Source organism: Cinclus cinclus, chromosome 7 (genome assembly GCF_963662255.1).
Source record: "Cinclus cinclus chromosome 7, bCinCin1.1, whole genome shotgun sequence".
NCBI lineage: Eukaryota > Metazoa > Chordata > Aves > Passeriformes > Cinclidae > Cinclus > Cinclus cinclus.
Window position 1 is genome coordinate 12625622 of NC_085052.1, and position 22923 is coordinate 12648544.

The 22923-nt window shown below is 52.6% G+C and overlaps 1 protein-coding gene across 2 annotated transcripts in view; it reads right to left on the reverse strand.

Moving 5' to 3' along the window:
- Positions 1–266: 266 nt before the first annotated feature.
- TRIM8 (tripartite motif containing 8) overlaps positions 267–22923 on the reverse strand; it is a 28646-nt gene continuing 5989 nt past the window's right edge. The window contains exons 2-6 of one of the 2 annotated variants that reach the window (XM_062496398.1): positions 4639–4734; positions 3591–3824; positions 3188–3219; positions 2503–2618; positions 267–1782 (exon numbers count right to left, since the gene is read on the reverse strand). In XM_062496398.1, the coding sequence (XP_062352382.1) occupies positions 1175–1782; positions 2503–2618; positions 3188–3219; positions 3591–3824; positions 4639–4734 (1086 nt within the window). In that variant the 3' untranslated portion in view covers positions 267–1174. The remainder of the gene's footprint in view (positions 1783–2502; positions 2619–3187; positions 3220–3590; positions 3825–4638; positions 4735–22923) is intronic. The other variant, XM_062496399.1, reaches the window with a different exon arrangement.

The window sequence follows — 22923 nt, forward strand, 5'->3', positions numbered from 1 at the left end:
CCCACGGGGCTGGGACACAGGATGGGCGCTGCTGGGGAGCCCCTCCACATCTGGGAAGCCACTGCTGCCCCATCGCCGAGCTGCTCCTCCCGAACAGCCCCTCCGGAAAACCCCGAGCATCGCCCGTGCCCCTGCGGGACGGGGGAGCGTTTCCTTCCCAAAGCAGGTTGGAGCCTCCCGCCGGAGCTGACGTTCCCAGGGGAAGAGCTGCAGCAGAGCGAGGCATTTGCACTAAGTGATCACATTTATTTGAATATTTTGCGTGTGTGTGTGTATGTGTGTGTGTGTGTGTGTGTGTGTGTGTCTAAAATCGGTTACAGAATAAATACCTGTGCCTTATAGCAGGAAGTCCACTTTTTTTTTATACAAAGTGCTTGTTACAGGAAGTTGCATCAGCGATATGCAGGAGGGGAGTGCGTTTTGGTCACGCTTCCCCTCCTGAAAACTAGAACAGATTTTTATTTATTTATTTATTTGTGGTTTTTTGTAAAGTTTCTTTTCCCTTTTTTTTTGTGCATTAAATTTCCTGCCATTGTGTATTTACAAATCTCTGAAAGAAGGAAAAAATGCCAATATGCATGAGAAGTGGCATTGTAACACAAAAAAAAATCAGCCTTTAAAAAAAAAAAGTAACAAACCCAAAATCTACAAGTATCGTTTCATACTGAATCAATGATAGATTTTTTCTTTTTTTTCTCTTTTTAAAAAGGGACAGAAAGGGGTTGGGAAAGGGGAAAAACTGAACCAAACCAGAAAAATGAACTCAGAGAAAGAGAGAAGGTGCCATTGTCCCTTCTGAAGTTTTCCAAAGGCAGAGAGGAGCGAGGAAGAGCACAACGCACAGACCCAAATGTCCGACTGAAATCCCCATCAATTTCTTCTCAGTAATTTCGCCCTCATGTTTACCCGGCGAGGTGCAGGAAGGACTTCCAAAATTAAATTAAAAAAAAGGCATTAAAATGAAAAAAATTATTTTTTCATTTTTAAAGGATTAAAAAAAAAAAAAAGAGAAAGATATGATAGAACAACCCTCCCCAAAATCCTGGAGAGGCGCGAGGCAGGGAAAAAATTGGGTTTGATTTAAAAGGGGAAGAAAAAAAAAGAAAAGCCAAACCAAACCAGACTTTTCTCTCTGAACACATCATCGAGCAGGACTCTCCGGAGAGTGTGACGGTTAACTGGTGACGTAGTGTTTGGCCGATGGCTGGCCGTAGACCCTATAGAAATCCTGCCGCCCGTGCTGCTGGGATGCGTCAATCCATTCCCTCACGGCAAGTCCCGGGAGCGACTGGGGCACGGCGGGGGCGGGCGGCAGCGGGTGGGAGTACTCCTGCGATGAGACTGTCCAGGGGAAGTGCCCCGACCGCGGGTAGGGCTGGTGCCCGCTGTGGTTGGACACCGAGGAACAGTAACAGTTATCCACGGAGCAGACGAGGATTTTGCGCCCGCCGTACTGGGAGAGCACGGACTGCTGAGATGACGTGGTGTTGGGGTAGTGAGATGGGTTGAAGATGGAGCCCGAGTGCACCGGCTGCGGGCCACTAGGAAGTCCAACTATGTGCTGCGTGGAGCTACAAGGCACCATGGCTTGTGCGGACTGCCCCTCGCCAGCCGAAGCGCCCTGGCTCATGTACTGGCTCGCCACAGTCCCGGACGATGGCTCGAGGAAGCTGCCCTCGGGAAAGGCGGTGGAGTGCTTGCGCTTCTCCGCGCTGGAGTTGCTGACGGTGCAGGGGTACATGGGGATACTCTGCAGGAAGGGGACGGGGGTGCTCAGAGGACCTGTGGAGGGAAACAGGAGAAGGGGATTGTATTAAGCACAGCACGGCACAGCTGCAGGGTGCTCCGGTTGCCGATCCAAAGCTGCAGTGGAGCCCCAGGACCCACATTCCAGCCCCACGTGTGCAGAGTCCCCCATCCCTGTCAGTGGCAAACCATACACACAGACCTGCAAGGTGAACTTGCAGATTCAGTTCTGGGCCCTTGCCAGTGGGCTCGGAGTAGTGCCGGGCACTGCTCTGCAAACAGCTCATGAACACAGTCCCTAACAGGAGCAGAGTGGGACAGCCTGGGGGATAAACACGAATTCCCCAAGGAGGGGATTGGGAAGCCTCCACAGGACATGGTCTGCTCTGAGGCACTGGCTGGGGGCTGTGGTCCCACAGCCCCTGGCTGTCCCTGCCACATGCTGACCTCCATCTTTCCACTGACTTTTCCTGGCAATGGCCGACCCCCCAAAAGCTCTGTATTTCAGGGTTTTGTGTAACCCCAGAACACAGCCATTTCACAAGACAAGGAAAATGCCCTGGGGAGAGTCTAGCTGGGGAGAGAAATTTGCTTTGTGGCATTCCACATCCCTGCTGACTGCAGAGGTGCTCCAAGGGATCCCTGCCCCAAAGAGCTCTCCCCACCGTTTTGTACTACGATCTGCAGGGCAGGCAGCTATGGATACAGGAGGCAGTGAGGTCCCACACCCTGGCAACCTTCAGGTTTCACACCCACCTTCCAGCAACTTCCTCAGCTGCTTTTCCTTCTTGGCAATCTCGTTCAGGAAGAGTTTGGAGTTGAGGTGGCCTATTTTGGGTGGGGGCAGGCTGCCACCTGTACAGTTCTGAGTCCTGTTGGGGATAGCAGGCAGAGTGGCTTGAGTTACCAGGTAGACTCAGGAGAGGGACAATTCCTACCCCCCCCACACCCTCCTGGAGCCAAACCCCCTCCCTAGGATAGAGGACAGAAATGAGCTGGCTGTCTCTGGCAGGCAGGACCTTCTCCGTCCAGTGTTGTTTGGATGCCCTCAACCAGGGCACACCTTCTGCAGTCCATGTCCCCACTGCATGGTTATTGCAGCTCACCTCTGCTCCACTAGTACTGGCTTTAATCCCCTGCCCTGTCTCTGCCCAGTGGAGCTGGACAGAGCCCTGTATCCCAACCCAGTCAGTCCCATCCTCTGCTCTTCCACAAGCACAACACTGAACTTCCCCTAGTCCATAGGGAGAACCTATTAAATGGCTGCATGAGGGGATTTTCTCATCCTCCCAGAGAGAGAAGGAAGCTGAGCACAGCACATGCCTCTCCAAAATCCTGTAGCATCCCTGGCCCTGGTCTTCCTCTGGATATCGTGCTGCTGCCACCCCTGTGGACATGAACACACCCTTTCCCCCAAACACGTCTGTCCCGCTGCGCTTACCTGTCCATTAAGATTTTCACAGACTTGGTGTTCTAGAAGGGGAAGGAGAAGCTCTGGTCAGTAAGGCCAATCCCTGCCATGGTGGCCATGCCCCCCTTTCAGTGCCAGCTTTCATGGTCCCCCAGGAGGGGACAGTCTGACCATGGGCACTGAGCCCTCTTTACCCTGCATGGGCTGTTCCAGCCCCATCTCCAGCTGTGGCACCTCCTCATTTGAGGCCAGCACTGAGCCTGCCCCACTCCTCCTTGACTTCTTGCACTGCTGAGCACTCTGTAGGCATCAGCCAGCCCTGCTAATGTCCCCATCTTGCTCCCCACCACATCCCACACCTACCCAATTCTTCCCACACAACTGAGCCTCTGCACAGCCCCCAACCTACTCTGGCAAGGGCAGCTTGTCTTACCTTCATGAAATTGATGTCTTCAGTTTTGTCAAACATGACCTGGACAGAGCTGAGGAGCTTCTTGGCCTCCTGCATGCGCTCATTGAGATGCAGAACCTGGGCCGCATTCTCGTTGCAGAATTTGGCCTGGGCCTTGTCCAGGATCTCCATGGTCTTCCGCAGGTCCTCATCCAAGATCTGGTGCATCTTCTCGTACTGCAGGCGCACCTCGTCTTTCAGCTGGCTCACCTTCTCCTGGGGAGAGGAGCAGGGTCAGGCCCTCTGTGCCCTTCGACCTCTTCCATGATGTCCCAGGACACCTGGCTCCTTTCTCAGCAGTGGAGAATGCAACCTGAAAGCTGCACTCTGCTGATGCAAAGCTGCAGTGGAGCCCCAAGAATGCAACCTGAAAGCAGCTCTGCTCTCCTGCAACACCCAGACAGCTCAAACCCTGCTGTCAACTATGACACGGGACTTCTATGTGCCAGAGACCCAACAGGGACACTGTGAAGGTTTGACTGGTTCAGAAGATTCCTGGATGTACTTCCTGGGGTGCGGGGATCAGCTCCAGAGACCCAGGAACAAACCTGCCACACCACCAACAGAAGCGCGCTCCCCTGAAAAATCCCATCCATCCCCATCTGCATACCCTTTCCCAGCTTCATCCTTATCCCCAGCTCCACCCCAGGCTGGAGACACTTCACGTACCAGAGCCTTTCCCTTCATGTTCCGGGAAGCCAAAGGGCTTTAAGAATGGCAAGCACTCCCTTCCTGAGAAAGGCTGTGCTGAGGACAGGATGGGCCATCTGATATTTAAAGAAAGCCTTGTTCCTCACTTCCCAACTCAACCCAGGACCCATCAGGCTGCAGTGCAGCTCCAAACACATTTTGTCTTCCAAAATGATGACTGACACTGAAATGGAGGCAGGAAGTATGTCCAGCTACTCCTCCCCTGCATGCCTGCCTTCCTCCCTGCCCACCTGGCTCCTGTGTCCCAGGAGCTTGTCCCCATCGTGCCATAGGGTGACAGTCCCCAGGACTGGCTGTGGCAGGGTGAAGCACTGGTTACCTCGACCAGCCGCTTGTCCGATTCCAGCTTGTAGAGTTGCTCCTCGATGTCCTGCTCCCGCTCCTCCAGGCGGTCCTGCTGCTTCATCAGCATCTTCTGCAGAGATGGGGGAAAGCAGCATCGTCAGAGCCCAGCGGCCGCATGTGCCAGTGAACATCAGTGCTGCCCACACTGGCTCTGCCCACATGGTTCAGGAAGGATGGTGCTTTTTCCCAGCAGGATGCCACTGCCAGGCTGAAAGCCTCCACACAGCTTATGGAGCTGGAAACATGGTTATTTCAATGGCAGAAATGGCAGAGGGGCTGCATGTGCCGGGCTGTGTTATTGGCTGGGTCGGGTCCCCTGGATGGGGGCAGCACCTCAGGTAACTTTCTGGAGCCTGGTCAGTGGAGTTGGGTCAGGGCCAAGCCCTGGGGACTGTGGGGGGGACACAGAGAGGCTCATCCCCCACTAAGGCAGCACCATTTTGAGGCCCATCACCCATCGCCAGCAGGCTCCTGCAAGACATCACCACCTCCCTTACGCTCCTGTACGCCACGCCAAATCCTTTCTCCCTTCCCTGCCTCCCTGACAAGCCCCAGAGCCAGCATCAACGTAATCTGGAGGGACAGAGTGAGGAAGAACGGGGCCTCCCCCCACCACACTGCCAGCCCCCAGCCTCACTCCTTGGGGCTGGGCCTGGCCCATCCACCGAATAACTGGGACAAAACCTTATCCCCAGCTATCAGCGCGAGCGCCTCGCTCCTGCATGATTCCCAGCCAGGAGAAACATACTGCCCATGAGAGAAGGGCTCCATTCCTGTGAGCGGGAGCAGGGCTTTCCAAAACACCCCTCAAAATCAACTCCAAATATTCACCCTTCATGTTTACTGGGGGGAAAAGCCAGGACACCAGTGGGGTGAGGAGAAGGCTTTGCCTGGCACAGAGATGCAGCGCTAGAGACTCAATGACGGGGGCGAGATGGAAAGAAACCGGCAGCAAGAATGAACTTCGAGGGGATTATTGCTATTATAAACCGCCACTCGGGAATTTATAATCAAGTAATTAATTCCTGGACGAGGCGGGAGGGGGAGGGTGGCAGAGGCGCTGCCGGGATTAATTGCATTGCAGGGAAAGGCTGTCACCTCCGACTCAATTCAGGAGCAGGAACGCGAAGCCTCCTCCCTCCTGTTGTTTTTCTTAAGGTCTCAGGCATCTCCAGCCTTACAGTCACTGGACTCCTACCACTAATAATAACGAGGAGCTAAAAAAACCCAGCTTCCCACTCACAGGCACTCACAGGCACACTCCACATGCATGCCTGGGGCCCACGCATGTGCACCTGCCCAGGCACATGCATACAGACACACAGACAGCACATCCAATGAAACAGGGCCAAGGGGCAGTCACAGCAACACAGACCCCCAGCCCATGGGGGGACATTTGCTGTGCGTGCATACAGAGGAGGAACACAGGTGCCTGCAGCATCCAAGGGCATCACTGGAAGCATCCACGTGGAGAAAGATTTGAGGAATATATTAAAGATTTCCTTTTATTCACTGTAAAATGGTTGTTATTTGTAGTGCTGCAGCATCAGGAGGCTGCAGTCCACTCCCAGGTTTAACACAGTGGGAACTGAGCTCTGGAGAGTAAGTGCAACACCACTTGCTTGAACTTTGGAGAACCAAGGGTGCAGGCAGAAATTGTGTCCTAGGTCCTGTGTCAGCAGCCAGGCCTGACTGTAGAACTGCTGGGGGCTTCTCTAGGGGCTCAGACAGGGTTTTGGGTCAAGCACCAGGCAGAACTGTGGAGCAGGCAGACAACAGCCCCATGTAGGCAGACTGAGAAGTGGCAGGCAACAAGCCTGCTCCTGGGCTCCAGAGAAAGAGACGGCTTTCCAACATCCCTGTTTGCAGGAGGCCAGTTGAATGTGGGAGTTGGACAAGTCATGCAGTGCAGGCTGAACTGCTCACGCCCCAGGCTGGGCAGCCAAAGGACACAGCAAGTTTTGCACTGAGCCCTTCCCTCCACCTCCCTCCCTGCCACAGATTCGCCATTTCCACCTCGGAGAGACAGCCAGCCAGATCCACCCCACACCAGCCCACCAGGAGGACCACCAAGTCTAGCCGGGCCCCCAGGAGCAGCCCAATCCTCTGCCTGACTTCCCTGCCTGCCAGCTGGGACAGCAGTGGGTAAAAAACACAGGACAGGATCCGATGCTGATAGCTCACTGGGCACAGAGGCCAAATCCCCATCCCACCCCATCATACCCATCAGGTATCTGACATACTCGAGGCAGCCGCTGCCCTTCCCCCTGCTGCTGCCAGGATGCTCTTGCAGGGGAAAGCAAGGTTTCCTATCCCTGGCAGATGCCAGGCAGGCAGAGGCCACCCTGCCAGCCCCACTGGTGTAAGGGACCCCCGAGGGAGACACCGACCAGCCCCGGACATGCACGTACCATAGCCCTGCAGCTGCTGTGGCAGAGCTGCCAACCTTTGTGTTTTGTAACAAACCTAAGACTGCTCCACTCCAGGAATCATGCAATTATGTGAAATCACAAATATACGTATAAACATACATAAAAAATAACTTTTTATACATACAAGTATACATATATACAATTCAATATCCCCTCACAGCTGGAAAAAGTGACCAAAATCCAACCTAAAGCTGTATAAATCAGAGAGAATAGAGGACATGGAGTGCTTTCTTTAAACCTCATATTTAAGCCACTCTCTTGATTTTAGGGTGATTTAAAAACTATACGTGCCTGGGAATGTAGTGGAATGGAAGGGCTTTTCACCCACGGCAACAAAACCTTAACAAGACACAAGGGTATGAACTACCCTTTCTAGCACCAAGGGGCAAAATCTCACTGTCTATGCAGCACAGGCTGAATTCCTTAGGTATTTTGAAAAGGAAAATATATCCCTTCTCCTTCCATCCCCTCCCAAATCTGGCATTTCTGAAGTCATGAACTCCTCCTCTTCCAGGATCAGAATTTCTCGGGGTAATTTCTCATATTTCATGCATGACCTTGATGCTGGGAGAACCGAGGCTCCCTCCATACAGGCACCCTTCCCAGGCTGTGAGCAACTCTGATCCCAGTTTGTCTGTTCTGAGACACGTCACCCATTTGCAAAACGCGTGCTAAAAATGCTTATTCCAACACCAGCTGAGAGTGAATTAATCTCATTAATTAATAAATTAATCGGTGGCTGGAGTAAGTGGCTGGTCCACCATGACCCTGTAGGCCCCAGTGAGACAGGGCTAGTTCATGGACACCAGCTTATTCTGCAGGAGATGAACATCATCTCTCCCCTCCTCATGGAAAACAAGTGAAGTGTGGGTACAAAAGGCCTGAGCCCATACAGGGAGCTCACAAACATGCTGTGGGCATCACCCTGTAAGGGAGCTGGACCACTGAAGGTGGAAGGACAAAGGAGAGGACATTATCCTTCCCTTCGGGAGTGAGAGCGCACTCCTCCCGTGCAGGCAGGGGAGGATGATTCCTGAGCAGCCATCATGGCAAGTCAGATGGGTTTGGGGTACCAAGGTCACTCACTGGGAACAAGACACTACTTGGAGGGACATCTCTGCAGGAAGCAAAGCAAGCACTGCAAGGTCTCATTTCAGAGAGGATGCACACAGCTGGTCCCCATGGGATAGTGCTGGGGGAAGGTTGGCTGACCATCACTACTCACAGCACTTGCTGGGAGGAGACCACCAGGGAAACCATGCTCGCCCTGCCTGCACCTTACTGCACCTCCTGCTCAGTCCCCACAGACTATGTGCTGACCCCAGCAAGGGACACATCCACCCTGCCAAGCAGGGCATGGGGATATGTCTGCTGGGGAACAGGGCAGTCCCAACAGAGAACTTCTGCAACATTAAATGCCTGCAGCCACAAGGCAGGAAGATAATAATAAAGAGTTTAACAGCTCTGATGATAAAGGGCATCTGTGCTTCTTACCCAAGAGCCACTGCATAGCTGCAGCACCACAAGCCTCAGATGTGTTACACACACGGGTCCAGCTCAACCAGCTGGGAAAACCCCCACTGTAAATGGGGGCACTGGGGTGTAGGAAGGAGCTCACACCCACGCAAGACCTCACAGGCAGGGAGCAATCTGCGGGCAAGATGTCTCCCCTGACTTGACTTAGGCTGGTATCAACACTGTTCTCTCCTAAAGGGCAGAGCTAAGCCTGCGGCCACGGCTGAGCCCACAGTAACAGTGGATTACGGCCCTGCCCTGCCTGAAGCCCAGTGCTCCTCTCATTCCCCCCTTTCCTGCCCCCAGAAGCCCACTGCCCTGGGGCCAGCATCGGGGCAGCAAAATCCCATGACATGCCCCAAGGTTTTGTGCTCTCTGCGGCTGGTCAGGGCCCTTGTGTGCCTCCCAGGGAGAGCTGGCAGGGGAGAGCCTCTGGCACCCCTTCCCTGGGGGCTCAAGTGCTCACCAGCCCCTGCCCAACTCCCAGCAGGATCAGGAAGGAGCCTGGCAGCTTCACCAGAGGCAGAGCGGTGCCCCATGACCTGCTGAGCTACTGTGGTTTTAAACAAGAGCTGGAGCAGTGAAAAGCCTTACTGTGTTCATAGGGCAAATGGAGCCTGTGCAGCTTCTCTGAAGCCTAATAAGCACTGTGCATCCTTCAGGGCCATCACCTTGCAAGGGCAACCGAGTGCCCGTACCCTGACCTGTGGGATTCTTGCAGGATGCTAATTCTCAATAAATTCAGCTGAAACTGTTTGTGGGTCTGGAGGCTACTGCAGCAGGGCAGATGGACAAACCACAGGAGTGCACAGCCCTCATTCCTGTAGGAAACTGGGGGAGCAGAGAGTCAGACTGCCCCACAGAGCACCTTTAACCACAGCTGGACAGCCAGCCCAGGACAGGCACACTCACTTCTCTGCCTCTCTCCTTCCTCCTCCTCTGCTCCCAGGCCTTCTCATTGCCGCCAAATCCCAGCCACTGAGTGAATAAGGACATTGTTTGCAGTCACCGGAAAGCCAGAACGGAGGGAGCAGCTTGGAGCATGAGGGGCAGGAAGGGTGAGGAGGAGGAGGAGGAAGGTGGAACCGGAGTGAGGAAGCCACAAAGGGCAGATGCCTGGTGTGGGAATGGCTCCAGACACCTGCAGCTCAGCCCAGGGACCGGGATCAAGAGCCCCCATTGAGACACATGTCCCAGCACGTTGCTGGAGACTGGCCTGAAGTCACAGTGACTGAATTTTAATGCACCAAAAGCCCTGGACCAAGGAGGCGAGTGCAACCTTTCGCCTTCCCAGGCCTCCTACACACAGGTTCCCTCTCCCCAGTCCCACTCCACTGTCAGCTGGACCGTTTTCTGAGAAAAACCTATGCAATGAGCTATTTTCATCCCTTCTGAAAGTGTCGCCCCACCTGCTATCAGAACCTTGACATTGTGCACATCTGAGGCACAGCACCCTAGTGCCCCCAAAAACAGGATCTCAAATAATGAGATCATGCACCAGGAGCAGCCCTCCCACCCCGCTGCTGACCAGACCCAGGCAAAACCAGCTCCTTCAAACTCCCCACAGCCCTCACAACACTCACAGGAGGCTGATCCACTTAAAGGGGCAGGAAGGAAATGCTTTCTGGTTGGGGTTTCATCTTGCACACATTTACAGTAAGCACCAGGCAGAAGGGAAGGTCTCCAGCCAGAGCACGAGGTCTTGCCTCCCCTGGCCAGCCTGGAGCACACACAGTGCTCCAGGCTTTGGCTTTTCTCACAGTGCTCCCTGTGCAGAGATCAGGCTGGTTTATCCTCAACAGGGGAAAGAAGAGGGGAGGGGAACAGCCTGAGATATTAATAGCTGCTCTTGCTAGGAAGGGATAGAAGCAGCAGCCATGCAGTGAACAGGCACCAAAGAGAACCCCTTTCCAGCCCTGAGGGACCCCTGAGCACCAGGAGAGCTGGTGCTTTGTAGAAAAGGGCTGAAGGCCAAATAATCAGGGCCAGCTTGGGGGAACAGGATGTACAGTGCCTCTTGCAAGAGCAGCTCTCCATCCTGTTCCTGTGCTGGAGTGGGTGAAGATGCCTCCTGCTTGTCCACATCACCCTGTGAAATGCTGCCTGGCCTCTGAGCCTTCCCTGGAGAAGAAACCATCAAGCTTAGACCCATGTCCCATCTCCACTGGCTACCCTGCAGGTACAGCCCCATGTCCCACCTCCTGTGCCCAGCCCTGCACAGGGCATCTCTGCAGCACAACTGGCACAGAGGAGCTGGATGCTGCCATGGAGCCATGATTTGTGACTGTTTAGCAGAACCAGGTTGGACCTGGCTCCTGGAGCATCCCAGGACAGTGCTCATGGCAGACCACGCTTCTCTGCACGTCCCTGTACCAGAGCAGATCCTGGATCACCACAGGGCTGTGTCGGTGCCTGCAGCCTGGGACAGCTCTTTCCCAGCAGAAAGGAAGAACTCGGTAATAAGGAGAAAATACAAGACATTGTGTTGCATGGGGCCAGCAGCAGGATTTCTGGAGGTCCCCAGGAAATGGGGACCTGTTCTGTGTCAGAAAACGACCTTCAGGAGGATCTTGAGGATGCTAATTCACCTTCCTGGGCCTCTGTGCATCCCCCTACTCGTCACAGCTACAGGGGTTACTTCATGCTGTGCCTCTCACATAAATGGGGGAAAGAGGTTGCGGCTCTACATATAGTTTCTGGACTCCAACTTCAAGCCATGGCCCAGCTGCCACTGTTGTCGGTGTCCTTGGAGTAGGGATGAAGATTTGCTTTGAGAGGAAAAAGAGGATAAAGGAGATTAAGGAGCAGAGAGACAAGACCAGTGGCTGGAGACACCTCACCTCTCTACCACCAGCCCTGCAAGTCCTGGAGTCTGAAGGGGCCTTCCTCATATTGGGTGTCCAGTACGGGTGATGTACTCCTCAAAACAGAGGTTTCCTCCTTGCAAAGCACAACAAGAGGCAATGAAAGCAGGGCAAACTGCTCTGCCAGACCTGGGGCTCAAGATTCATTCACAACATGTGCAGAAGAGGAAAAATGCAGCTGGAAATGCACCAGGAAGACGAATACCAGGACAAGAAGCTAGTTTGCATGCCGAGCATGCAGCCAGGCGAGTCATGACTGATGCTGCTGGCTCCACAGGACAAAGATGAGCCTTTGTGATAGAATCATAGGATCATAAAATCATTAAGATTGGAAAACACCTCCAAGATCTTTGAGTGCAACCTATGACTGAACACCACCTTGTCAACTAAACCATTAGCACTAATGGCCATGTCCAGGCATTTATTGAACACTTCCAGGGACGATGACTTCACAACCTCCCTGGGCAGCCTATTCTAATGCTTAACCTCTCTTTTAGTGAAGAAATTCTTCCTGATGCCCAGCATGAACCCTCCCTAGCACAGCTTGAGGCTTGTCCTTGTCTGGTCACTTGTCATCTGGGAGAAGAGGCCCACACCCACCTTGCTACAGCACCGACATTTTTTTCTTGTAGTGAGGGGTCCAAAACTGAACAGGGAATTTGAGGTACTGTGCTGAGTACAGGGGATGATTACAGTCCTGGTCCTGCTGGTCACAATACTGTTACAAAAGCCAGGATGCCACTGGCCTTCTTCTTCTTGGCCACCTGGGCAACTGATGGCTTATGGCCTCCAGGTCTGTTTCTGCTGGGCAGCTTGCCAGCCACACTGCCCCCCAAGCCTGTAGCACTGGGTGGGGTTGTTGTGATCCAAGTGCAGCATCCAGCACTTCATTTTGTTGAACCTCATACAACTGGCCTTGGCCCATGGATTCAGCTGGTCCAGATCTCTCTAAAGAGCCTTCCTATTAAACAAGACTGGTCCCAAAACTGAGCCTTGGGGAACCTCACTAGTGACCGTGCCTTTGGCCAGCAGAGCCACTTCCTGCCCCATATCTGCCAGGAGACACAGCGTCCCATCAGTGAAAATGCTCCCACACTGTGTCCCAGTGCCACAGGGACAGCAGATGCACTTGGGTGGTGCAGGAGCAAGTTGGAAAGACCACCTCTGAAGGCTGGGGCTGCGGCTGCAAGCGCAACCAGGCCCTCAGGGCAGCGAGAAACTCAAGAAATTTCTTTTCTTTCTGCTGGGAAGGGAGGGAGAAGAGATCTCCACCCAGGCCTGGGTGTGAACACTGGCCAACAGTCCAGCCCAGCCAGCTTTAGGCAGGAGGACAGTACAGGTCACCTTGGCCTGGGAGTGAGAAGAGTCAGAAGAGTCACAGGGCTCAGCTCGGTGTTTATGAAGGACAAGGTCTGCATCTTCTTCGCCATCCGGGATACAGGGAAGGAGCTCTTTCACCCCACCTTTTTCAGTTTTAGGAGGCAAATGTACAGGTTTAGGGCTGCTTGTAAATTAGTGCCAAAATTCACCCTGCTGCTGAGCCATCTCCAGCACAGGGGCTGCAGGCCCTGGCACAAACCTGCCCTGCCCAGCACCAAATGCTCTTTGAGTAACCAACTCAGAAGCACCAGCACTGGGACACTGCAGGGAAAGTGCAGGGGTTTGTGACATCCAGAAAGTTTCAGACACCCAGAACCAAGTGTTGTGAGCAACTGTTTCTAGCCACTTGGGAGCTCAGACTGACACCAACACCTGGAGCACAACTGGTCCCCATGACCAGCGCTGCCTTGTGCTTCATCCCCACCATGCCAGAAAATAAAATCTGGGATCTGTAGCTGTATATTGAGTGGGATTCACCAGATTTCAGTTTTTCAGAACCTAAAAGATCATGTAATAAGTCCTGCTCTTTCTGCCTTCAGCACACTCTGCGCTTCTGGTTACTCAAATGCCTCAATCAATTTATATGGACATTAGGGGGGCCCTACCATCCTTCGCTCCCTCATGACTGTTTTCATACATCTGCCCCTTCCCAACCACAGATACAGATAAAAAGCTCATCCAGAAAAAAAGGAGCAGTCTGCCTTTGGTGGGATCATCTCCCCCAGCTGGCTCTCAGAAGCACTCTGCCAGCTCCAGTGGTGGCAGTCTGCGCAGCAAAGGGAGATCACTCAGCGCTGAAGCTCAGCTGAATCACAAAGTCCTGCCTCTCACACAAGCCCTATTGCTCTGATATACCATTTCTCAGTTGCTCTTCCCATAACCCCCATAAAAAATTCAACAGGCTTTGGCAGTGCCCCCAATCCTGCCTCAACCTGCTGCTGTCCCAGTCTTGTCTAGCTCTACTGAATTCCAAGATCTTCCCAAAGTGACAAAATCTCAGGGTCTCAGCCAATTGTCCCCAAACTGTGGCTGGGGGAATGGCTTGCCTTACAAAGGAGCCACCCTGCAAAGACCCATCCTACTGCTTGGCAGCAAACCTACCCCCATATGCAAGCCCTGCAAAATTGAGAAACCCTCACTCCCCCTTCCAAATAAACATCTTGGATTCAAGACCCAGCTGGCCTGTGTGATCTCAGAGCCTTCTCCCTGCAGGGGTGAAACACAGCCAGCCTTGCTCCCACTGCAGGCTGAGCAGACTCTCCCCTGCCCAGACCTCCACTCCGCACTCACCAGACTGAGTCCTGCCATGGGAAGCCTTGAGCTCTGAACAACAGCCCCTTTGGCTTCCCATCGCCCTGATTTCTAATTTCTGCTCTGGAGGGAGCCTGGCACAAGGATCTGGAAGCATAAACAGGTTTTGCAGGGAACTCAAATACCTCTGAGGAGCAGATCAGCAGCAACAATACCCACATGCACCCATGTCCTGGCCATGAGACCACTGGCAATGACCTGCAGCCACATGCCCCATCAGTGTCTCATTTGGTGAGCCAAAGACAAGTGGTCCAGCTGTACAAAGCACCTCTCCAGACTCAGGCAGCACTAGAAAGAAAATCCTCCTTTGATTTAAAGGACATTAATTTTTTTTTTCCCCCAACTGATCTAGTTAAACTTCCAACCGCTCAAGGCTATTTTAATTTGTACTGGTAAGTTAAATCAACACAAACAAGGGCAGAACAGGTTTATATGCACCTCTATTACTGGCCTGCACCAACTAGAGTGCAGCTACATCTCTCCAGGCAGCTTTTTTTTTTTCTCTAATAAAGATAAGGGGAACGTTTTTGTGCACCTCCAACTGACAAATGGAGCTGAAAGTGAATTGGGAGTCAAAGCCTTGAAGAAAGTCAAGGTGACTTATGCGCCAATAGGCTGGATTCAAAGAGCTTTGCAAAAATGCAGATCAACTAACAAGATTTATAAAACTCGTTAGGGGCTTAGAGGTCACTTAATTCTCAAAGGTGCCAAGGAAAGTGCCTGACTCACAGAAGGATGGATGGGGCTTATAGAGGTGGCTATCTCAACCTTCCAGTTGCTTCAAGAAAAGCAGACTCAATTTCTCTTGGAAATGAGGTTTTGACATGCCAAGACGTTTACTGAGAGCCTTGGCTCCTCCATCACTTACTTCAAAGAAAAAGAAACCAAGTCCTGTTGCTGCAGACAACTGTTACAAACATCTACCAAAAGCCACAGCAGAATCTGCTGCTTCAGCTCACCAGCGCCAGACAGCACCCAGAGGAGTATGAGACCAGATTCCGCACACAAGCTGGAAAAAACATAAGGGGGAAAAAGACTTCGCACTTCTACAGCTCCCCAGTGCCTGGCATTTTGCAGGCTGGAAGCAGCCTGTCAGCACCTGCGGGCAGCCAAGGAAACATACAGCCAGTCCATCCACCCCAGTGACCAGGACCACAGTCTGCTGAACACCAAGGACCCTCCACTGCCTCCCTACTGAGTTTTTTCTCTTCCCAATTTTTTTTGGTGAGGTGGCTGTTGAGAATCTGAAAGCCCGGATTATAATCTTTATGAATCCCATAGTTAGATCGTGCTGAACAGCAGCCCAGCAATACCAGATGTTCAAACAAAGCTGCCAACCGACAGCTGTCTGCAGCTTGCAGCGTGTTTTTACTTTAAAATGCAAAACGATACCAATCTATATTAAAAGAGAGACGTTCAGAGCCTTGCGATAGCAGCTGAAGCCGCGGATATTGCTCTTTCACGCAGGGTGTGGCAGAAGAAGGAAATATCTCAAAAACTACTGCTTAAGCCACCCTCCCAGCCCCCCCAAATCCTGGCCCCTTTCCTAATGGGAAGGAGACTCACGTTACTGCCTGAGTGCCGTGAATGTACCAGTGCATGTCCAAACAAGCCAGCAAAAAGAAAAATGCAGCATGAACAAACACTGTCTAACGAAGGATGCCAGAACGAATCTAGGCGCTGCCCACACCTGGCTCTCAGCAGCATGGGGAGGACAAAGTGACACATGGGGGGACAGACGGAATCAGTCCTGGGGTGGAGGGCGCAGCCCCTACTGCACCAGTGACCAAAGAAAGCGGGACAGGAAAGGTCCCTTCTGTCAGCACAGCATCACCAGTGGAAGCGTGGGATGGAGGGGCATCTTCCATTGCTCCAGTCCATCTGCCCAGCATCTCACCTCAGGTTGTCCCACATCCCTCTAAAACACACAGGGATGCTCTGGCCCCACTGGAGAAACTCTGCCTGCGTCTCCTTGATGTGAAGCATGTTTCCAACTTGCATTGCTTTGTACCTTTATATCTTACGCTGGCTGGGACCAGGCACAAGCCCTTACATCCTGCAACCTTTTCTGCACACCAGCAGCTGGAGAAGACAAGAACCGGAGCTCAGCCTTGCTCTTCATTATTTCTCCCTCTGGAAAAGCAAGCCACCCCCAACAACTACATTTTGGGGATGGCAAGTCCCGAATACATTAGGCATGGCACAGCACTCCTGGCTTGCAGGAATTGTGCAAAAAGGCTTCTGACTTACTCGAACGTGACGTCCCAAATTCTCCACCAGCCGTGATCACAGGAAATCTTTGGGACCGGTCCCAAGGCTGCCTCATTGTGCTCCGAGCAGCAACAGCATGAATGAATCATGCTCCTCAACGTGACACCCAGCTCCCAGCAACGTACTCGGGACCAAAATATTTACGTTGCAAATGAGTAAGAAGAGGACCAGATCCCCTCCCCAGCCTGGTGACATAAAAAGGCCAACCTGGTCTTGCATTGAGCAAGTGGGTGGCAGAAGGATAGGAAAACAGGAGTTAGGGACCAGTCCCTTGTCTTGCAGCCTGGCTCTGCCCAGAGATGCTGAATCAGAGCTGCCCTTCCCAGTTACAGCAAAACCCCAAAGTGGCAAGCATGGAGACTAAGATCCCCGCAGTACCACGCTCCCTCTGGGGGGGGACACGTGAGGAAGCATGCTGGGACCTGTAGTTTCCAGTCAGCCAGCTGCAAAATGCCATTCCCCAGAAAACGCATCTCAAATTAAAGTGATGCAAGGCCCCCTATCTCCTGGCAAGGTGCCAGCCAGCCAGCTTCTTCTTGGCAGGCACTTGGCCAATTCCCATGTGTTGCACTAGCCCCTTTCCAAGGAGAAGCCAAGAGCCCACACCCTGCAAATCGCCTCACAGCTGACCTGCAACCTGCCCTTTCCGAAGTGACTTGTCTGCATGGACAGCAAGATGCTCCCAGAGCAGCCCTGGTGGGAGATGTCAGCCCTGCTCCTGCCTTGCCGTTGAACCCCTCCACCTCTGCTCCATGGCACTGTAATGCCAACCCCGGAGCAAGACGCTGCATCCAGTGCTGGTCAAACTTCAGCTACATAAAGCCCAACAATGCATCCCTTGAGGGGTCCCATAAAGATGCCACTGACGCAGAGTCTTAGGCAGCAAAAAGCAACACGCTGGTGTGGTGTTTTCAGGCAGAACAGCACAAGCAGGCAAAGCTCCACCGAATCACCATACCAGTAAGGCTGGGGACAGCCACCTCCTCACAGATGGGCACACAGCCACCCCGGGAGTGCTGTCACCCTGTGCTCCAGCAAGACCAGACCATACGTCACCCCCTGGGGAACGTGGCACCCCTCTCCCTGCCCGCTCACCCTCCCCGCTGCGGAGGAAGTCGGCTGATGTCAGGAGGCATCACTTCACACAAAGGCCAGGCTTCCTGGCAGGGAAGGGGTGGGGGAGTGGGGAGGAAGGGGAAGAGGAGCCTGGGGCAAAGGCAAACGGTATCTACAGCTCCTTGTGTGCGCAAAAGGGGCAGCAGCAGGAGACAACATGGCCCCTTCTACTTCAATTGCCCCCGCACCTGGGAAAGAGGCAACATTGTATTTCCTAGTGCCCCTTACAGGAGACACAGCGTGGTCCTGCCCTGCACCCTGTGCACCCCTTTAAGAATGCACTAAAAAGAAGGGACTTAAGTTCATTTTAATTTGCTCCTGCAAATAAATCAGTTCCATTTTCTCCATCCCAGGCTGTGGCTGTTGCCAACCAGGGGACACAGGTCCCTGCTTAGTACCCAACCAGGAGAAAAACCACTACTATGACAAGATCTAACATCAGTACCCCCAAAATCAGCACAAGCATGCACCCCACATGTCTCCTGATCATGGGTGGCTAAATAGTCACGGTACCCATTAATTGATAAATGCAGATAAAAATAATGTATTGAGGACCAAAAGCAAGAGTAATCAGCAACTCTCATTTCTCAAACTCCTCTCCCCAGTATGCTCCCCAAAGCCAAGCATCTTTACAAAACACGGCATATCATGGTACGCACAGCATCAATATGACCTCCTGCTTCAGTATCTCCTCTCCTCCTCTACCTCCTGCAGTCCCAGCTCACCCCCGGGCAGTGAAAGAGGCTGGTGTCCAGCACCAGAAGACATTGCTTTTGTCTCCAACTTGGCCACTCTCCCAAGGACAGGAGCACTCTGGAGCAGCTGCACAGGGACCAGCGAAGAGGGCTCGGCTGTAGAGGACCTGCAGGATGTGGCCAGTGTTGATTGAAAAGAGAAATCACTGACACAGCAGAGTGCAGCCAGGGAAGGTGGATTTTGGATGCAGGCACCACCAGGGAATAACTGCAAAAGAGCAAACCCTGCTGCTCTCCTTCAACATGCTGAGTTCTGCTCCAAGGAGAAGGCCTGTCATTGGTTTTTAATCTCACCCGATTACGGGCCAGCCTTTGACATTATTGATCTCAGGCCCCTGAAGTATCATTTATCTTCCAGGTTTGACTCTGCCATCAGAGCTCGACAGCTCAGACCCCAGTCAGCTCAATCCTCCCAGGGAGCCAGGGGAACTGCTCTGCACAACTCCAGTCCTGCTGATTCACGTGAGCCATATTTGACGCTCAGCTTCTCTCCTCACATAAGGTGTCTTTCACTCTCTGCCCACCTGGCGTTTCATTTTCTGACTCAAAAATCCAGCTCCTCAGGTCTCCGGCAGACCAGCACTGCTTTCTCAAGCTTGGCAGTCCAAGGTGCCTCTAGTGTGCCCTGGTTCCCTGCTTCCTCCTTTCAGTTTCATTATCTTCTTTCAAAGAGGATGTGGTGGAAACACAAATGCTATAGGATGTGCTGAGAACTGCACAGGGACTGGGGGAGCAGCACCAGCAGCCAGAGTACAACCAGAGAAGCCATTTCCAGCTGTTACCCACTGCCATTTTCTAGAGCAGAAAGGACCAACAACGGTAGCTCCTCATTCCCTGGTAAGATTGTACCCACAGAAAAAGCAGGCAGCTATAGTGGTTTTGTGGTGGCTTCCCCTTACCTGCCAGCCAGTACAACTGCCACAAGGCCAGCTCGTGACTTCTGTGTGACCTTCAAAACGTTCCCTCCACCAGAACCAGAAGAGATGGGATGACGGGTTCCCTTTCCCCTGGATACCTCCATCCCCCACCCGAACTGACAGACGCTCCCAGCCTCCACTGTTTGGGAAGCACAAGATTTTCCTCAAATGCCTTTGTCAACAGTTACTGGATGCAGTGCGTACACGAAGGCTGGCTTTTCAGATGCCTCCTGTCTCTCTCTCCTGTGAAGCCAGCCTGTATATCTTGGGAAGGAGGAGTATTTCCTGAAGAAGGCTCCAGCAGGCAGTTTTAATGCATAGAGAGAGGAAAATTTAGTTTTTCTTCTTCACCTTGTTATCGTTTATCATATTACTGAAAAGCACTTTGGTAAATGGAGATTAATACCATGTGTATTCACAGATTGTAGCAGGAATCAGCCCTGGGGAGGACCAGGGGAGGAAGTGCCTGGATGGGGGCAGCTAGCAGGGTCCACATTCTGCAAGGGCACCAGCATCAGCAAAGAAAGCTCCAGTCTCCAGGATTGCTTCCCCACACTGCCATGAACCTCCTGACTCCCCACCTCTGCTTACCTCTAATTTAAGGTAATATCCAGACCTCACCATCCAGACTTTAGGTTGTTGCAGAGATTAAAATGATCTTTTTCTCACCTGTTCTAAGTAGAAAGCTACAAATTCCTTAGTAGGAGGACAGGCCTTGGTTTTACCTGCTGGGCTTATGTGCTTGGGCGATGCATTTGGAAAGGGGTGATCTTCACACCAGGCACTATTTCCAGTTCCCTGCCCAGATGTCCTGTTGGGCAGGATGCCAGCAGGCAGAGGCAGGAAAATAGTGCTCCCATTCCCTTGATGGGGGCAGGCTCTGTCCCCACCCCCCACAACCAAACTACCTCTGACCAAAACAGAGCTCAAAGGCCTCAGCTACCCAGCCACCACAGTGCAGCTGTGGCAGGAGAGCTGCAGTAATTCCCTCCTGGATCTGGCTACCCCCATCACTAAGGGGCTAGCACAATACCAGAGGGAAGGGGGAGCGCAGATCCCACCCCCCCTGCACTGTCCCCAAAGGGTCTGGGAGGGGGACGGAGACCTCGCAGCACATTTATTCCGCTCCATCCATTTGAGAGGCACGCTTCAAGGGGCTTTTTGCCGTCAGAGGCGGGTGCACCAGGACAGGAAAAGAACAAAGGGAGGCACCGGCACCCCCAGCCCTTTGTCTGAGCGCAGAGGAGTTCACCTGCAGGGAAAACCTGCTCCCACCGCAGAGGCGGCAGCTCACACGGATTCAGACAGGGAGAACGATGCACCCCCCCCCCCCCCCCCGTTTAAGCAAGAGGACAATGAGCAGAAGGATGCAATCACATTACCCTTTCTCTCCCCTTGCCACACGCACGAGCCCATTACAGTGCACGCCAACCCCCCTGACTTACCAACAACCCAACAACCGCAACCAGCAATAAAAACCATTGCCACAGAAATATCAACCCACCCCCCAGTGTGATCGATCTGTGTCTGTGTGTGGCCCAGCACCAAACCCTGGAGCTCAGCTCCAGCGACCAGGATTGACTGGGAGGGAAGGGGGTGGGAGACTAGTTTCCAGGGCATGGGGTTTTAAAGCCACACAATCACTGGCTCAAATTAGGGTTTAGATTAAGCTGTCGTATGGCAAGGGAAAACACTGCCTCCATTAGGACATGTGGGATTTTCCCTCCCTTTCTCCAAAACTACAGCTCTAGGATGAAACTTCCAGGTCACCCAGGCAGGGAGAAGAGAACAGGGTGATGCTGAGCAAATGGGGGATCCAAACAAGGAGAGATGGGTGGAGGGAAGAAAAGGCATATCAGCCCTCCCGAAGCCCCAGATCATACAGTCGGCTGCTCTGACAATGTTTACTCATATTTCAGAGAGACACAGCCATCCGGAACATCACTCCCTGCCAACTGCCTCATCTGGAGCCATCCACAGCTCAGCTCTCCCCAGCCCACTCCAGAGACAGGCCCCCCCCCATCAAAGCATCCACACAGCAAGAAACTGAAAAGGACAGGTAGGGGGAAGAGAAGAAACAGAGAAATTAATTTATTTTTTTTAACAGTTCTGGTACATCATCCCAGTAAACAAATGACTTGGAGTGTGCTTGGAGTATAATAGCACCACTGCAATGTGCAAGGCACTGTGCTGAGCTGGGAACTTCTGCTCATGTTACCATCACAAGCAAATCACAAGACACAAGAGGGACAGCCACGATGCCCTGGTGAAAACAGGCTGAAGCTGTCATTATCAGAAAGGATCTGGGACTGGGAACCTCTTCCCTGAGTTCATCTGGGGGACATATGTAAAAACTTTTGCGTGCATCCAGAGTCTCATGCCTGTGAATAACCATCCCTTCCTCCATATTTGGGACCAGACATCTCTTCCTCCCATTCCCAAATATGCTGGTTGTAGCTCTCCCAGGAAAAGAAGGGGTGGCTGCCTCTGTCCTTCTGTGGAGGAAAGGGAAGGGCAGGACATCCCCGGTCCTGCACATTTCATATCTTCCCACCAGTTCCCCAGCATCTGCCTCCAACAAAAAGAGGTTCATTGCAGAAAATTGGCTACTACTGCAAGCAAGTTCAGCAGCTCCGAGTTCCCTGTGCCAGCGCCCTTTCTTCAACCCAGCCAGCATATCCTCAGCCTATAGGCTGTTGATAAATGCAAGAAGTTGACAAAGTCACCAGAATCTAGCCCAGATCCATAGCATTTTATATTTTTTTTAAGCAGAAAAGCCAGGCCAGACCAGATTCTGCCCCAGAGCCTGCGTGGCAAAGCAGAATCCTGCTCCAAGTGTTTATTTATAAATCCGTACATACATGTACATTTGAATTCTGACAGAATTAATTCTGGCATCCAGCTAATTCAAAGCATTCCTCCCCCATCACACTACTGTTGCAGGCCAGCCCTGCACAGAAGCTGATTATAAAATGCTGCACTAGCCAGGCATTTCTGCAAAGGCTTGTGCTATTGAGCATTCAGTCTTTCCTTGCTTGGCTATTTCATTGTTTCGGTGTCGATCCCTCCTCTCTTGCCCTGTGTTTCCTGGTTACTTTTGTCCCTGCTCTGGAAGCAGTGCTGCTCTCAGCCCCATTTCAGTGTCAGAATGAAAAAAAAATCCCAAAACAACTACATGAAATTAAAGAGAAGAAAAGAAGAAATTATCACCATGTACCAAGATTTCCAGTAAACAGATAGGTAATGAGCAAAAAATAGGCCAATATACTGCAAGGCAAGCTGCACACAGATCTGGGGATAAAAAACCCACTGCCTGCCTCCCAAGTACAGCTAAGAAATCCCTGTGTGGTCACACGCTGTCCTCTGGAGCAGAGAGGAGAGAGGTCAGGGCAGCCAGCACTGTAAGAGCCTCTTTATTCTTGGGCAGTTGCACGAATCTGATCGCTTGTGCCCTTTGTGAGACATGGAAATCTGCCTTCTCCTCCCACCCCCTTCGCCAGCCCCTCTTCTGCTCCTCCCGCTCAGATGGGGACAGAGGCAACTCCTTGGCTCCAGAGGCAAAGACCAAAGCAGTAGAGAGGCTGTGGATGCCCCTCTGGCAGGATCGGGCCTGGATGAGCAGGCAGGAGACCTTAAGAACAGTGCTTTGTTGGAGCAAGGGGAGGGGAGAAGGGAAGGACAGTCTTGAGGCTTGTGCA